Raw genomic sequence first — 17,125 nt, 5'->3', positions numbered from 1 at the left:
TTACAATACTGTTTTTGCTGTATTTTCTAACAAATGAATGCAGCTTTGGTGAGCGTAATGGATCTCATCTGTGCTTTTCTCCTCAGGTCGGTGACGGACCCCAGAGACGGCAAACGCGTGGCCCTTAAAAAGATGCCCAATGTCTTCCAAAACCTCGTCTCCTGCAAGAGGGTTTTCCGCGAACTGAAGATGCTCTGTTTCTTCAAACACGACAATGTAAGCTCTTTTTTTTTAATCAGTTACCTAACTCTCGCTATGTACGTGCCGTCCCCATGGTGCCATTAGCGGGAGCCTGGCTAGCTCTCACTGTCCCTGGGCTGCTGGTGCCTGGGAAACGAATGTCATGTGAAGGCTGGTGTCAGTGCCCACGTTCTCTGGCGTCAAAGCTGACCTCTGGCGCGCTCTGTCTTTGTTTCTCCACAGGTGCTGTCAGCTCTGGATATTCTACAGCCTCCACACATCGACTACTTTGAGGAAATGTATCCTAAACAGAAAGCTACTCTACCAGCTGCTGTCTAACGAAGTGATTATGATTTGATTATGATATAAATAATTATTTTGAATAACCAGTACAATGGTGTGAAATCTACAGATTTGTGTAAAACCTGAAGATCATGTTCTCCAGCATGATTTGAGAATGAATCTTAAGATCATCTGATTGTCTATTCAAAAGTCAATGTGACAAATTTGCATATTTAATTAGTGACCTACAAATAGTTCAGAAGCTTTCTTTGCAGGGCTGCATGATTTGAGGGGAAAAAAGATTCAGGGTTTTTTTAAATCACAGATTTTTTTTTGCGGTTTTTAGTCCTTGAGAGCTTGAAAACAATTTAAAAATTGCAAATAGCTGAATGAAACAGTAACTTGTAGATTACTGAGCTCTGGCGTGAAAAGGGCATCTGAGGTCTTGTTTTAAAGTCTTAAATTGTGCATATGCTTTTTTTGTGCCTTTTGTGGTTGCTGAAGTGGGATCAAGCTGAACATTATATTTAGAGAGGTGATGGCTTGCCTCACGCTGTGCTTGAGTGTTTTTGATGGCAAGAGATCCAGTGTACTTATGAGAATTAGTATGCCATTTACATTATAGGCAAAACAGGTCTAACAGGCTCTTTTTTTTCTCCTCCTCATTTTTCTTTCCTTTGCCTAATGGTTCTCTTCTAATGGAATATGGATGACGACGTTTCATATGGATTTCAGAAAAGGCTGACATGTTATTTTTAAGGCTTTTTTTTCAGACTGCACTCTGATATTTCCTAGATGTGGTCTGCAGGATGCTAAAGGCAACCCCAGCTTCTTAATTTGGTGTATAATTTAATAAAAGGAATTACACGCTTCCCCCGTTTACCGCTCTTGCCCGGTCACCCGATACGCACTCTGTAAGCCACTTTTCTAAGAGTATTTTTTTCTTTCAAATACCAAGAGGCTTTCTATGATTTGAGCTGGAGAGTCTTCCTCTTAAATTAGCAGGAATTTTAGCTCTTCATAATCGGGAACAAAAAAGGCTTTTGTGTTAATTTGCCGGGAGATTTATCCTGCGCTTTTGTATTTTTAGATGTTTCTCATGCAGCGTGACCGCTGGCTGTGGTCTGGATTTGGCTTCGTTTCACAGTGTTTGAAATCATCTAAAAGACATGTAATATTAGTAAATAATGCTGTGTGCCAGTAAATCCACTAAAGAATGGCTGAACATGCCAAGCAACATACATTTTAAGCTCTCTACAATGACTGATTTTTTTTTGCTTTGAGAAAGCTTTGAGATGTAATGCACATTCAATCATATTGCATGCTTGCATTTCTCCATTTTGGCACCAGGATTGAGGGGGACATATCATGGGAAACAGGATTTTCCTTGCATTTTTTAAATACAAGAGTTTAATGTTATGCAAAAATAACATTAACTACCCAAAACTAAGCTTCAAAACTGGTTGTATATGTAATATTCATGGATATGACATCTCAGGTTGGCAAAATGAATGTAAATGTAAACTACACCAGTACGCAGAGGTTAGCCAATCATAATAATGGGTCATTTACATACAGAAATGCAAATGTTGTTTAATGTTAAGGCTCAGGGAAATGGTGGAAAAAGGTCACATAAAATTTAAGACCCAGTGTTGTTATAGTTATAATAACTAAAAAAAAATGTTTTACTTAATTGAAATAAAGCTGATACAATATTAAGTATAAATATTAGATGGAAAACTAATAAAAATACAAAAGCACAATACAAAATTATAAAAAATTAAACTTGCTGAAAATATAAAACATATATTATAGATATTAATATTCAAAAATTAATATTTTTGCCGTTTTTTGCCTTCATTATGATAGTACAGTAAGTTGACAGGAAGCAAAGTTGGAGAGAGAGGGGGGACGGGATCGGGAAAGGTCCAGACTCGAACTCGGGACGCCAGAAGCGCAGCTGCGCTATATGTCGGTGCGCTGCCTACGAGGCTTTTGCAGCCGACAATATTCAAAATATTAACAATTGTTATAATAGTTTATACATAATATGAAAATAAAACTTATGTCCAGGCCCGCACGCAAAGTTTGAATGCCCGTCTTAAACGAGATCTACAAGTTACAATTTTACAATCTATTCTGTGGAATTCCATAAATTTTACTCCCAAAATCAGTGCAGAAAATCTGAAAAAGTTTGCTTGTGATTCTTTGATTTTGGCTGTTGTGCAAGAAATAAAATTATATTAAAAAGTGCAATATGTCCCCTTTAAAAGTAATAGAGAAGAGATGCTGTGTTTCTGAAAATGTTTCAGTTTGTAAAATTATGGTCATCCTTCACGGTGTGGTGAGGGCTGGTGTTCACGTTTTCCATTATGGACTCATACAGAAGCAGCATAATAAGAGATTGTAAATACTTATAAACACACGCACACAGGTGCAGAGGAACAATCATATTCTGTGATAATGTTCCCCCTCAGTGCCACTATCTTTGTTCTGCTTAACGTATTTATTTACTCCACGGATTAAACAAAGACTCATATCCTTCTGCTTTCACACAGCACAGTAGAACCTTTGTGCGCTCATTTGAATGGATTAAGAAACAAAAACATCAATGCGGCCGGCTCTTTAGTGTCTTAAAGCCGCTTGGTTACACATGCAAAAAATGTTAATAAAAAATAAATAAATTAAAAAAAATGTTCCAGAGCCTGGAAATCTCGCTGGCCGTCGCAGACCTGTTTGGAAAGGTTATTTCATACAGCACTGCCACTGTGTATTCCAGGCTAATTATATCTTTTGCTGAATGGCATCTTTCCGAGTGACTGATGTGTGAATTGTGCTCGATGCTCCTTGTCATAATGGCTGTTATTTCTTCGTCTGACTGCTCGACTGCCGTTTCATATACGCTGCATTTTACCAGACGCCTGCGGTGAAAGCGTTTTGGTTAATCAGACACTGTTTGTGTAACAAACATTACCTGTCGTTGCAGGAATGTACTTTTTGTCTGTTGTTCTTTTTCGAAGCCTAGTGTGCTTCTTAGCATTTTAAGGCATCGTAGCCAACCGGTGTTGGGGGTAACGCATTACAAGTAACGTGTAATCAGATTGATTTTTTATTAAGTAACTAGTAAAATAACACATTACTTTTAAAATTACAACAAAATATCTAAGTTACTTTTTCAAATAAGTAACGCAAGTTTTCCCATTTATTGACGGACTCCCATGTTGAGAGAAATCGCGAGCAAGTGCAGACTGTGCGCCGTGTGGAAACATGATGGTTATTCTAGACTAAATGTGAACATACATTTTACTCGTTTACTTCAGTTGCGTCCCAAATGACGCACTATACACTATGCACTTATGCACTATGTACTCATCCGTGTAGTGCGTGAATTGTATAAGGTTATTTAACATCGGAGTCTGACAGCCCCTTCCCCTCCGCTACGTAATTAAAGCCGCGACAGTTGAGTGCATGAAGTGTCCAACATTCCACACCTTTTTTCCGTTATTTAGTGCATCATCCGGGTATTTAAAGTGCACTTTTTCTTTTTGGAGTTTTCAGTGTGAACACAACACTCGCACTATTTATACTTAAAAACGTCATAGAATAGTGCATAAGTACGCGGATTGGGACGCACCTTTCTTCTCCTGCATCCTATTCTTCTTACGTAATATTGTAATGCATTACTTCTAAAAGTAACATTTTGCACAAATTCTGCAGTCTGGACAAGTCAGTGCTAGCTGCCGAACGTCAGAGCCAGTCTGCAGATTTTGGATAGTCCAAGTTGACAGATTTTACAGAAAATTGCATAGTGACTCCGATTATTTTTAGCTTCAAGTTCAAACCATCCAGTTGGATGTTTTGATCCAGTTTTCACATGTTTCTGCTTTAATTTGTTATGTTCAGAACGACTTGAATCTCTGGGAGTGTGTGATCCTCAGTCGTTTAGCCCATGATGCCTAGTTTCTTCTGATGCCTTGTGTTTTAAAACCTGTTCAGATTTTAGAAGTCATGCAATCTATTCTAGCCTCTAAAAGCTGAATAAATAATCTTTCCATTGATGTATGGTTTGTTAGGATAGGACAATATTTGGTCGAGATACAACTACTTGAATATCTGGAATCTGAGGGTGCAAAAAAATCTAAATATTGAGAAAATCGCCTTTAAAGTTGTCCAAATGAAGTCCTTAGCAATGCATATCCACTCACAAAAATACATTTTTGATATATTTACGGTAGGAAATTTACAAAATATCTTCATGGAACATGATCTTCACTTAATATCTTAATGATTTTTGGCATAAAAGAAAAATTGATAATTTTGACCCATACAATGTATTGTTGTCTACTGCTACAAATATACCCATGTGACTTATGACTGGTTTTGTGCTCCAGGATCACATATACAGTATTCATCATTTGTGAAGAAGAAAATCCATAATGCTCAGTGAAAAAGATGAGAGAAATGTCAATTCTAAATAAACTTATGTCATTGAATACTTAAAACATTCAAAAAATATCTTAGTGTAAACAAAAATAAGCTATTTGACTCAATATTTGTGAGTGCTCTATTGAAATCAGTTTGGAGTCGCATACAACTGTATTTGTGTGGTGTGCAGAGTTGCTAAACTGGTGACCTTCAGAATGGCTATAGAGGCACCTGACTAGATTTTGAAACAGAACCGCTCTTGCTTATGTGGTTTTATGGTGCTTTCGTTTTGTTTTGTCTTTGTCATATTTGTGTTTACTTCTTACAGTTAAACTTGGCTTCAAAGCTCTGTCACTGGTTTAGCTACAAGAACTGGGTTTCACACTCAAATGTGCTTCAGCTATGTATATGAGAGCATACTTCCCTATATTTCATTATATATATACAGTATGCTGTATAAGTAGGCGCTTTTTTGCCACAGTACATGTGTGGGTACACGTGTTCTGATGTTCTTGTGTCATAACAGAATCCCCAGGGATGGGATGTGCTGGCTCTCCTCCACTGGAGCCTGCGCTTGCTTTTCTGGAGCACAGTCCTGCAGGACGCGGTTTAACACACACAAATGCGCATTTTGCTCGGCTCGAGAACTAAACGGATAAATCAGCAGGGTCCTGGAGAGAGTTCCATCTGTGCTTATTTTAATTGTACATGTGTCAGACGAACGTCTTTAGTAGTTTTTTTTCCAGAATCTCTATTTAGAGTCTATTATTGTGTTTTCATGATCTGAGTACAGGTGATCGTTCCTAATATACCAGCATTCAACTGTGAGAAGTTTTTTTTTTTTTTAATTCCCTGCCAAACAGAGGTCACGTTAACCAAAAATTTTCCGTCATTGACAGAATTTTTTTTGCAGTGACAGAAAAATCTGAAGGTCGTCTGTCATTCTGACAGATTACACTGAATTAAATGAAAACGATGTGTTTGATTACACACAGGCGAGCACCCAATTTAAGTCCATTTTATAATAATAGTTATAATACTTATACTTACATAATTAAGTTTCAAATCCAGTTCGTTTTGTTTTAAATGGTTTGTTTTGTTATTTTTCTTGCTAACTATCAAGTTTATGGTCAACGAATGGCTTTTCTGTCACGTGACATTGTTTCCAACACTGATTGAACTGATTAAGACGTGATACAGATTTCAGTAAGCTACTGTATCTTTCAACATATTTTCTATTGTTCATTCATGTTTATTTCGTTCTGTGAAGTAGTAAAGAGGAAGGGATGATCACGTTCACTCACGATCCGCGACAGCTGTTCAAGATGAAAACTGAAAAGTGACGCACAGTTTTTGTTCAACTTTCTTTTCATAATGTAAATAAATGCATAGCCTAGGCCTATATGCTTATCCGGTAAGCTTGTGAATAAAAATGAAAATGTGGATGAAAAGAGAAGCTTATTATCATTAAAGTCCCCCTGAAATCAAAGTGTACGTTTTTTAGCTTTTATTATGAATATGTTAGTATTAAGGTTATGAATAAGCTGGTGTGTTCCAAAACAATGACAAATGACAACATATGCTTTCCTTAGACGCGAATGAACTCTGTTAGTGTCACATGAACCGCCACAGTCGGCTCAGACCACGGAAGGTATCGGACCCCTTTGAATTCTGCACAGACTGCTGTATTTTAAAGTGATAAAGGGGAGATTAGGGGGATAAATGGTTAGATATTAAAGGGAAACAGATGTTTTACTGAGTTTAACGGTTCTGGCTGAGCTGTGATATAAACGAAACGCTATTGGCTATTTTAAAAGAGGGGCGGGGCTGTTCGATACATCGCCCTGTCTTCCTGTTTCAGTTGAAATTACGTCAACACATTGAATAATGCTGTGCGTTCCAACACACTCCAGCGGGTCTTTAAAATATAAAAATTAAAATGACGGGTAATAATTGATTATGACGGAATTTTTGACAGTGCGAAAGTCTAACGTGACCTCTGCTGCCAACATTTCTTTTTGGCCACACCTTAAAAATTGTGTTTTTTAAAAAGGGTTAGTTCACCCAAAAATGAAAATAATGTCATTAATTCCTCACCCTCATGTCGTTCCACACCTGTAAGACCTTCGTTCATCTTCAGAACACAAATTAAGATATTTTTGATGAAATCCGATGGCTCAGTGAGGCCTGCATAGCCAGCAATGACATTTCCTCTCTCAAGATCCATTAATGTACTAAAAACATATTTAAATCAGTTCATGTGAGTACAGTGGTTCAATATTAATATTATGAAGCCACGAGAATATTTTTGGTGCGCCAAAAAAACAAAATGGCCGATTTCAAAACACTGCTTCATGAAGCTTCGGAGCGTTATCAATCTTTTGTGTCGAATCAGCGGTTCAGAGCGCCAAAGTCACGTGATTTCAGCAGTTTGATACACGCTCCGAACCACTGATTAGAAACAAAAGCTTCGAAGTTTCATGAATCACGGTTTTGAAATCAGCCATCACTAGATATTGTTGAAAAGTCGTTATTTTGGGGGTTTTTTTGGCACACCAAAAATATTCTCGTTGCTTTATAATATTAATATTGAACCACTGTACTCACATGAACTGATTTAAATATGTTTTTAGTACATTAATGGATCTTGAGAGAGGAAATGTCATTGCTGGCTATGCAGGCCTCACTGAGCCATCGGATTTCATCAAAAATATCTTAATTTGTGTTCTGAAGATGAACGAAGGTCTTACGGGTGTGGAACGACATGAGGGTGAGGAATTAATGACAGAATTTTCATTTTTGGGTGAACTAACCCTTTAATTTTAGCAGCATAAATGGTATTTTAAAATGTGTCTGAAAGTACATTTAATGATTGTTTCCTTTCAGAATAAAATGACATTGCATTTATTTATTATTTTTTTGCATTTGCATTAATATTATAGGTGTGTAAGACCTAATAAATAGTTTGTATTCAATTAGTTGTTTTTAAAAGATTGCTTAACATTTAAATATGTATTTTTCCTGCACATAAAATATGTTGCTAAACATAAAATGTATAATTTTTTGTGGTGGAGTGGGTAGTTTGATCAGTTTGATGCTATGATCAGTAAAACATCCAGACTTCAAGCAGTGTTCACCACAACCTCTTTCACACTGAGGGCGAGTGGACCCCGCTGCTGTCTTAGCAAGCTATTTATAGCAAGAACAGTTACGCCAGGCTTCTGTCAGTACCTGCCAAGCTACTCGCTGCCCTATCATGCATCTATTATTGAATAAACTGAGAATGTCAGGAGAAGCAAGCTTCGAGTTGAACTCAAGTCAAGCTTGTTTTTAATGCATTTGCGATTTTCTTGTTTCATCTTTGATACAGTTGTCACGAGGTTGCTAGTTTAAGAGGATGTGGATTTCTCTGTGGTGCATCTAAAAGAGTGTTTAACCAGTGTCAATGCCGCACGAGGCTGTTTCAAATTGTTTGTCACAATGCTTTCTGCACTTACACAACAGCGGTTAGTTAAGGTGATGCTGAGTTTGGTATTTTTGGTGCAGGTAAGACAGGTATGTTGTAACATTGCAGAAGTTCACCAAAAATTAGCTTTTTTTTAATTATGTGTATTTTATATTTCTTTCATGACTTTATTTTGCATCAGATTAAGATAAGTCAGTGAGCATTCGTGTGGTATGATCTGAAAGTGTTTGGCTGGGCATCATGCGGCGGGTGTTTTTTCTGTGCGCGTGTGCTGAAGCTGTGAGAAGTCTGAAAATACAGATTGCTTTCATGATTACAGAATGAGTCATGTGTGCTTTAAGGACAAAGACATCGATGATTTATTTTTATTGCCGGTGACTGAACTCGCAAGGCTGCTTGTGATGCACTTTTTAAAATGCACTTTGCACGTGTCTGCTTTGTTACTATACAGGTATTCCTTCTCTTTTGAAGTGTTTATAGTCCTCGATGTTTTGTTACGCTGTTCTGCCATGACTCTTTAGAAGCTTTAAAATGTGACTTCACCTGCAGAACCAGTCCTGTTTCTCTGTGGCTGTTGCTGAGGCAGGAAGTTCAGGATGTGGAAGATAAAAGGCTACAATGGCCAATGGGCTGACAGAAGCAAGGTGCGCTGGGTTTAATTACCGAAAAGACTGTAGCAGCAGAATTAGCAGATTCCCCCCCCTCCAGGTCTCCGAGCAGGTCAATTAACACCCAGCAAAGCTGTGAAATACGCCTCCTTCCATCTGCATCTGGCAACGATTACACCTTGCTATTATGTGAGAGGACTTTGTGAAAGCCGTGTTCAGTCTCACACATGGCCAAGCCCCCCTTTTTGTGTGTGTTTGTACGAATTCACAAAGCTATGAGTGTGTAGGATAAGTGTGAGCTGCATTTGTGTGTGTTTGTGGGTGGGCTTGTGTGTGTGTGTGTGTGTGTGTGTGTGTGAGAGAGAATAGTCATATACCATGTCTTTAAGCATTAATAATGACAGGATTGTTGTTTCTGTGGACTGTGAAATTAGAGTAACATTTGAATAGTTAGAAATTGCTCATTTAAGAGGCGTAATGTGCACTTTTATCTTGTTTTCTTCAAAGTTCACTGACCTGCAGAACTAGCTGTTTGCTGTACTGTACCTTTAAGATGTCAGATGGTTTTATCTAATGCCTTGGCATATTTAATGTGTTAAAAAATATATATTAAAGGATTAGTTCACTTTCAAATGAAAATTACCCCATGATTTACTCACCCAGTGTTTATGACTTTCTTCTTTCTGGTGAAGATTGTTTGGGCGTGTTTACGTCGTGCACGCAGCCGCTCGTCGAGGGTCTGTTTCCACGACAGAGCTACACGATTCTGGATAAAACTCTGAATATACTACTAAACAAAAACACATGTAATTTATTAGAGGTTCTGGCAATATTTAGCTGGATAATAATTGCTGGACTCTAATTGCTGGAAAAATGTTTAATTAATTTGAGTGAGTTATTAAAAAAAACAAAAATGGTTTTGAATGAATTCAATGACTCATTAATAAATACTTGTTTCATTACTGGATGAATCAGTGTTTTTGAACGAATCTTTTGAATCAATGACAAATACATTTTTTAACAGTCACTTGGCGTAAGATGGAATTGATACAACCGTTATTTGAAGCGCCAAGTTAGCAGTGTTTTACACTGTTGCCGCAGGTTGTTTTTCAAGCATGTGCCTAGAGCACCTCCTAGTGGTCATTATATAAAACACAAAGGAAAACCCTACATGAGATATTGCTTTATAACTTAACAGCTTTAACTAAAAATATTCACAAGCTTAACTAACAGAAATGATAGAATTATATATCCAACAATGATGTAAGGAAACAGTGGCAAAATATAAGTTTGAAGGGAGTAAAGCCTGTGTTTAAAGGCTGTTAAGGAAATGTAATTTAGCCAAATAAGAACTTTAATTTTAAATAAATGTTCATTTAAAGTTTTTGAAAATGACACTGTTATCTCCGTGTGAACTACAAAAACGCGAGTCTGTGAAAACGGTGATGGCGTGCATATCACGTGTTTATACACTGTAAAAAAAATTCCGTAGTTTTTACAAAATAATTTTGGCAGCTGTGGTTGCCAGAATAATTTTGTAAAAAATACAGAAAAACTGTAAACACATTTACAGAACAAACTGTACATTTTACATTATAAAACTTGAAGAAAAATTGAATGTAAATCAATAAATTGAACAATGCACACTACTACTAAAATCTGTTTTGTACCTTTAACATATACTGACACCACCATAATAATGCAGGTGGTAAAAGAGAAAGACACATGAAGAATCAGAGTTCATCACGAGTAGCTTTTCCACGGGCTGAAGTATGTACTGATACGAAGAAGGTGCGCAGAGTCATTCACGCAAACACAAAACACCATCATGGTAACACACACCACTTACACAATGCAATAAACACGCATTAAACAACAGAAGATGTAACATTAAACCCTAATGTACAAAAACTATTAAGAAACATGATTATTTAAACAAAATACTTTCAAATGTGGAGTGTCACACAGGGGATTGTGGGAATATCAGTTTACAGTTTTTGACTGTAAATTATACATTGATTTTGTCTTTTTTTACTTCTAAAAATTTACAGCATTTTACTGTTAAAATTACATAAAATGTCTGGTAAGAGCTTTTACAGTTTTTCCCTGTATATAACATGGGAACTTATTCCCTTATATACTGGAATTTTTTTCCGTAGCGTTTTTACAATATTTTACAGTTAAAATCACATTAATTTTTTACAGTGTAGGCATGTGCGTTAGGCGCGAGTGCTCTGTAAAATAATGCGTATGTTACAAAGATTATTTCTGAAAGCACATACTGTAGCATTGTGAATATTAAAGTAAATTTCTTCATCCATTAATTCTGATTTCAGATGGCAAGGTGCCTGTATGTTACTCTATACATGCAGGTGTATTCTTGTTTTCTGCTGCTCGTCACTATGGGAACCGTTTAGTAGAATCACTCCACTTCCTTCTGCATCTCTCAACTGTCAGTTAGTCATTCTGGAGGGGAGCTCCAGACCACAGGTGCCTCTCCACCTCTACCCACAGTCAAGCTGTGCTAGCTGGCATAGTGAGCCGGCGTCACTGGTTCAATGCTAATTTAGAGAGAGAGAAAAAGTCACGGGCCACAGAGAACCGGCGGAGTGCCACAGACTTCACTCCCTGAAGTCCCCATTCAGCTCTTCAGCATGTGTGTGTTTTTTTCGTCAGCGCTAACGCTCTGTGGCGAACCGAGCTCAGAGGATGTGTAATTTGCATTTCAGTGAAGCAATCAAGCATAGCCGTCATTTGCATGAGGCTAATTAGGCACGTGACAAAAGCCCTCTGTTCTCAGGCGATTATCGAAATATCGTGTGCAGGTCTGCCTGGAGCTCTCCACAGAACTGCTTTTGGAACACCCTGCCTGGTTAAAAAGTCTCACGGGTGTGATTTGACAGGTATTGTTCACCCAAATTCAGCATTCATTTACTCATATGTCAACCTGCATGACTTATGCTGGGTTCAGACTACACGATATCAGCCCGATTTTGGCATGTTCTGTTTGACGTCAGGTGTCGTGATGATTTGTAAACGACAATGGGCGTCAGGACACGAGAATCGATCGTTTCATCTTGTATAGCGGATGACAACTGACGGCATGTCTACGACACTTCATGATGTCACGACAGAAAGACTAGCATGTTTCATTTTTTTTTTCGGTCCTCCACGATGGGTTTCGTCACATCTGTGACATTGACCAATAGGAGCTCAGAAGCTATTTTCCGTACACAGCTTTCAAACATGGTGAAACAAAAGAGAGACGATTGTATTGGTGCTGCTAGGTGGAATTATGCAGTGGAGGAAAGGTTTGTTGATCTACGGCAACAATACTCCTGCCTTTATGATGTTTCCTCAGAGTGAAGAAAGATAAATGCTGGCGAACGACAGCGGAGGCACATCAGTACTGGAATTAGCATTAAGGGCCATTCACACCAAGAACGATAACTATATTTATGAGCGCACACCAACGAACGAAAGCGGTCTGTTTATTCTAAGCTCACGCGCTGCTGTTTCAAAGTGTGTACAACATGTTTTTTGCTGTTTTTAGCCAGCAGATGTCCTCAGCGTGCTGTGTTTCGAGTGAATAGCTAGTGTAATCGATCTAATCTAGCAGTGAATTTAGCTGACGAAGTCAATATAGTGGAATAAAAACAACGCCTAGTCTTTTTCACTTCAGACAATGTTGTCGAAACTAGCGCTGGATACCTGAGGTGATTTTATGCTACACTGTTTGCTAGCCTGGCATAATCGTTAACACTTCTCACCATTTATTCTACGTATAGGTTGTTTGCGCATGACGTCATTGCTGCACGTGAAATGCGGCTGGAGGGCAAGGAGTGATTTTTCTATAAAGCAATCGCTATCACAAACTCAAAATTCATATGTTTTGCGTCGTTTATGGTTGCTCAAATCTATCAAACCGAGAAACCACAATGAGCTTTTATCGTTTACGTAACTTATATCGTTTTTTAACTTTAAAAGTTGTCGCCTTTTATAACGTTTTGGGTCTGCTGATACTGAAATGTATCGTTTGCAGGGAAGAGAAGATATTTTATCCCATTGCACGATCATTTGGTGTTTTCACTTCAGTTTTGTAGAAATCCGTTCACAATGTTGATTACCGTGAGAACAGTGTCACGCGCTGCTGCTTCAGACATCATATGGTAGAAAATGTCCAAATAAATAAATGTGTTCAACAAGCTGACAGAAGTCGATCCATTTCTTTGTTGGAAGGGTGTAAATGTAACTGTAGTTTTAATGTTTTCTTAGTAAATATTCACTTTCCCATATGACCACGGAGGAGAATCGGAGGGGCATTCAGCGGACAGACACCCTTTATTACAGTCTATGACAGACACCGACACACTGTATTTATTTTTTATTTTTTTTGTATTTATTTCAACAAATGACAACCAAAATCAAACTCATAGACGCTCATGAACAGTTTTGAAGTGGCTGTGTGTAAGTTACACTCATTCACAAGCCGAGTTAGAGTCATACTCGCAAATGTTAATTATTAAACCAAACAAAATACAACACTTTCAAAAACACTCAGCTTTGTGATTATTTTATTGAGTGATAGGCAGTGGGTTCAAGCAGTGACACTATTAGATTTGATATACGGCGTCTCCCCGTCACCTCCTCAACCTGCTTCCCTTAGTGTGTTTTTACACGTAGAAAAGGCGAAGATTGTATTACACCGTCCAGATTTTCCCTGAACGATGATGTGAGCTCCTGTTGCAATTCTCGATTCAGCATAAATGACCTACAATGGCGACATTTTTCACAATCACGACAGAAAATCAAAATACTGCGCTTAACATCACTAGCAGAAAGGCAGCGCGATATAAACAAACCAGACTAGATCTGAACACAGCTTCACATTCTCTATATCTTCCTCCTCGATGGCAGTCAAGTCTTTCAGTTCAGTAGAAAAGTCGCTCCTCTTCATAACATAAGGTTCACGTCCAAAATATGTTGTGATTTTCTGTTTATACCTTTCTACACCAGCACAGTACGGACTTTTCTCCATCTCTTCCATTCTAATTTTCACAGCTTTCGCGCGTCACCAGAACCACGTGATTACAAACAACCGATTGTTTTCCATATATCCATTTTGGGGGTTTGTCTTGTCTAACAGTGGTGGCTTTTTTCTGGACCTCAGCGATAAAGCTTGTCGCCTGCAATTCTAAATGCTCGAGCTCTTAAATTTGAATGGATTCTGATTGGCTGTCAGTGTTTTATCATTCAACAGCTGGAAAAAAATGTTCTGAAAGTGATCCCAACGAAATCATTTCTCTATATCATTATAGCTGTGGTGTGGACAGTGCTATTCTTTTATATTTAGAACGATTTTTAGAACTATATCTTTATCGTTATCTTTATAGTTATCATTCTTGGTGTGAACAGGCCTTTAGGCTTCTACAACCATTGTTTGTTTACGCTCTTGTGAAGTCAGTCGCTAGCCTTCTCGATGACATCACACACGCCGTTAAAGACAGCTAGCGATGGCTGGTCGGGAAGCAACATGTAGTCTGACATGTTTCTTGTCCATGACACAAGAATTTATGAGTCAAAATTGCATAATCTGACACAGTGACTATCGTTACAGTCAAAAATAGTGTGTCGCCTGAATCCAGCACAGTAGTTTTGTGTGTGTTCCTCACGTAAAACTATTAGGCTTTTGTATGAACCACTTGATATTTTTATGGAGTTTTTTTGTTTAAGCTTAAAAAGCTCAAGTCCTCATTCACTATTTTCATAATATTGAAAAGCCAGGATACTCTTTAAGAAAAAAAAATAAATAAATCACCATTTGTGAAACCATCACAAAAGAACGTCAGAGGTTGAGGCTGAGTGAACTTCTAGTAAATGTTGTGGTTGATAAGTTACACTGGGTTTAGTGAGTTACTAAATAAGTTACTAAATTCTCCAGAAACCCAGTTTGTGTAGCATTAACAGCTCTGTTGCACTTTTACAGTGTTGTAATGTTTAATTACCCCACAAAGAGCTGAGAAACAAATATAGCTTTTGTTTCATGGTGGATGTGAACATTTCAGAAAGGAAATGAAAATTGGCTGTTAATAGTCCATAATTTGTAAGGACATAACTAGACTGTGTTCAGAGTGGTTTTCAGGGACTTGCTATGGTTGCTTAAGTATTATTGTAGGGTGTTCTGGGTGATCACGTTGCAAAATTTCACGAGCAAAGAAGTTCAGTTGTCTAGTGTTAATAGTGTAGTGATGTATGAAGCACAAGTCACTTTCAAATCAAGCAACTTTTTGTTGGCCAACATGGCAAATTTGAGTGACCAACTTGAACCCGTTGTGAAATCTGCATGGAGAAATCTTTCGCCCTCAAGCAGAATTCCTGATTGCGTGAATTCCTTTTGAAATGACTAGATTTCAGTTGCAGTGACCACACCTTTATTGCAGTTTGTGTAGTTTTTTTTTTTTTTTTTTTAATTTTCATTTAACCTTTTTTTTTAAAATTTAGTTTAGTGTTTGTTAGTTTTAACTCTTAAAGGGTTAGTTCACCCAAAAATTAAATTTTCTGTCATTAATTCCTCACCCTCATGTCGTTCCACACCCGTAAGACCTTCGTTCATCTTCAGAACACAAATTAAGATATTTTTGATGAAATCCGATGGCTCAGTGAGGCCTGCATAGCCAGCAATGACATTTCCTCTCTCAAGATCCATTAATGTACTAAAAACATATTTAAATCAGTTCATGTGAGTACAGTGGTTCAATATTAATATTATAAAGCCACGAGAATATTTTTGGTGCGGCAAAAAAAACAAAATAACGACTTATATAGTGATGGCTGATTTCAAAACACTGCTTCATGAAGCTTCGGAGCGTTATGAATCTTTTGTGTCGAATCATGATTCGGAGCGCGTGTCAAACCACCAAACTGCTGAAATCACGTGACTTTGGTGCTCTGAACCGCTGATTCGACGCAAAAGATTCATAACGCTCCGAAGCTTCATGAAGCAGTGTTTTGAAATCGAATTTTTGGGTGAACTAACCCTTTAAATTGTTAGCTTTGATTAGTTATCTGGTATCTGGAATAATTGCATGATGACTTGCTTGCAAGTTTATTACTTTAAAAACACTAAGGCCTGGTTTCACAGACAGGGCTTAGTAGACTAAGCCAGGACTTAGGACATTTAAAGACATTTAAGTAGCCTTTATATACGTACCTTTATAAAAAAAAAAAATAAAATAAAAAAACATTACTGGTGTGCATCTTGAGACAAAACAATAACACTGGCATATTTTAAGATCTGTCAGAGCAAGTTGCTTTCAGTTAAAAAAGCTCAAACATGCATTTTAGTCTCGAACTAGCTTAAGCCTTGTCTGTGAAACCGGGGGATAAATATGTAGAGAGAGCTATTTAAAAAAAAACTGCCTAAGAGACACAAAAAAGAGGAAGAGATTTGCGTCCAAAGGCTGCAAAGAGAAGCCGTGTCAATTTGCAGTGACACTGTGAAAGATGGCATGAAAATACTTGTGACACTCTTGAAGCTGAGAAACTTAAGGGAAAACCGAGGGGTGGGTAGAAGATGAGCTTGTCCCAGCAGACAGTCAATCAAGCAGTCCTGCATACTCAGCTGTAGTTATCACACACACACACACACACACACACACACAGGAGGGTTGCCTCTGCTGACTCGGCCACAGCATAGATGACTGGATGGGCTTTTTTGAACCACAGATCTGCATCTGAGAAACCTTGTGTAGCTTCATGTGTGTGACTCCCTGCCAGCGAGTGCGAATGCTCGACTGGACCGAGTGTCAGAGAGCGGCTCATCTTTATGTGTTTATAAAAAGAAAGATCACAGGCGGTTTGTCTTTGCCAGGAAGTCCTCCTACGCTTTCTCCATCGCTCGTATTTACTGACAGCCGACGTGTTGAGTCTGCGCTCATATGTGTTGATTGCTGAAGTTTGTGTTTGTTTTGAGAGACTAGGAGCGCTGAAGCAGATAATTGCTCCTTGTTGGTTCTTTAACACATGAATGAGTCATAATGTGTGTCTCCAGGTGAAGATAATTCAATATAATATTCCTCTCGACGTAAAGGTCAGACCTAGATACTTGGATGTGTCAGTTCTCCGGTTTGTGTTTATTAGCTGGACCATACGGCAAAGAGCAGCT

General features: G+C 38.0%; 1 protein-coding gene across 1 annotated transcript in view; it reads left to right on the top strand.

Moving 5' to 3' along the window:
* Positions 1-17,125, top strand: part of nlk2 (nemo-like kinase, type 2) — an 85,798-nt gene that overhangs the window by 33,978 nt on the left and 34,695 nt on the right. Inside the window, exons 2-3 of the mRNA XM_051861373.1 lie at positions 87-216; positions 424-479. Of these exons, the coding sequence (XP_051717333.1) occupies positions 87-216; positions 424-479 (186 nt within the window). The remainder of the gene's footprint in view (positions 1-86; positions 217-423; positions 480-17,125) is intronic.

Source organism: Ctenopharyngodon idella, chromosome 15 (genome assembly GCF_019924925.1).
Source record: "Ctenopharyngodon idella isolate HZGC_01 chromosome 15, HZGC01, whole genome shotgun sequence".
Classification (NCBI taxonomy): Eukaryota; Metazoa; Chordata; class Actinopteri; order Cypriniformes; family Xenocyprididae; genus Ctenopharyngodon; species Ctenopharyngodon idella.
This window is presented reverse-complemented; position numbering and strand designations above follow the sequence as displayed.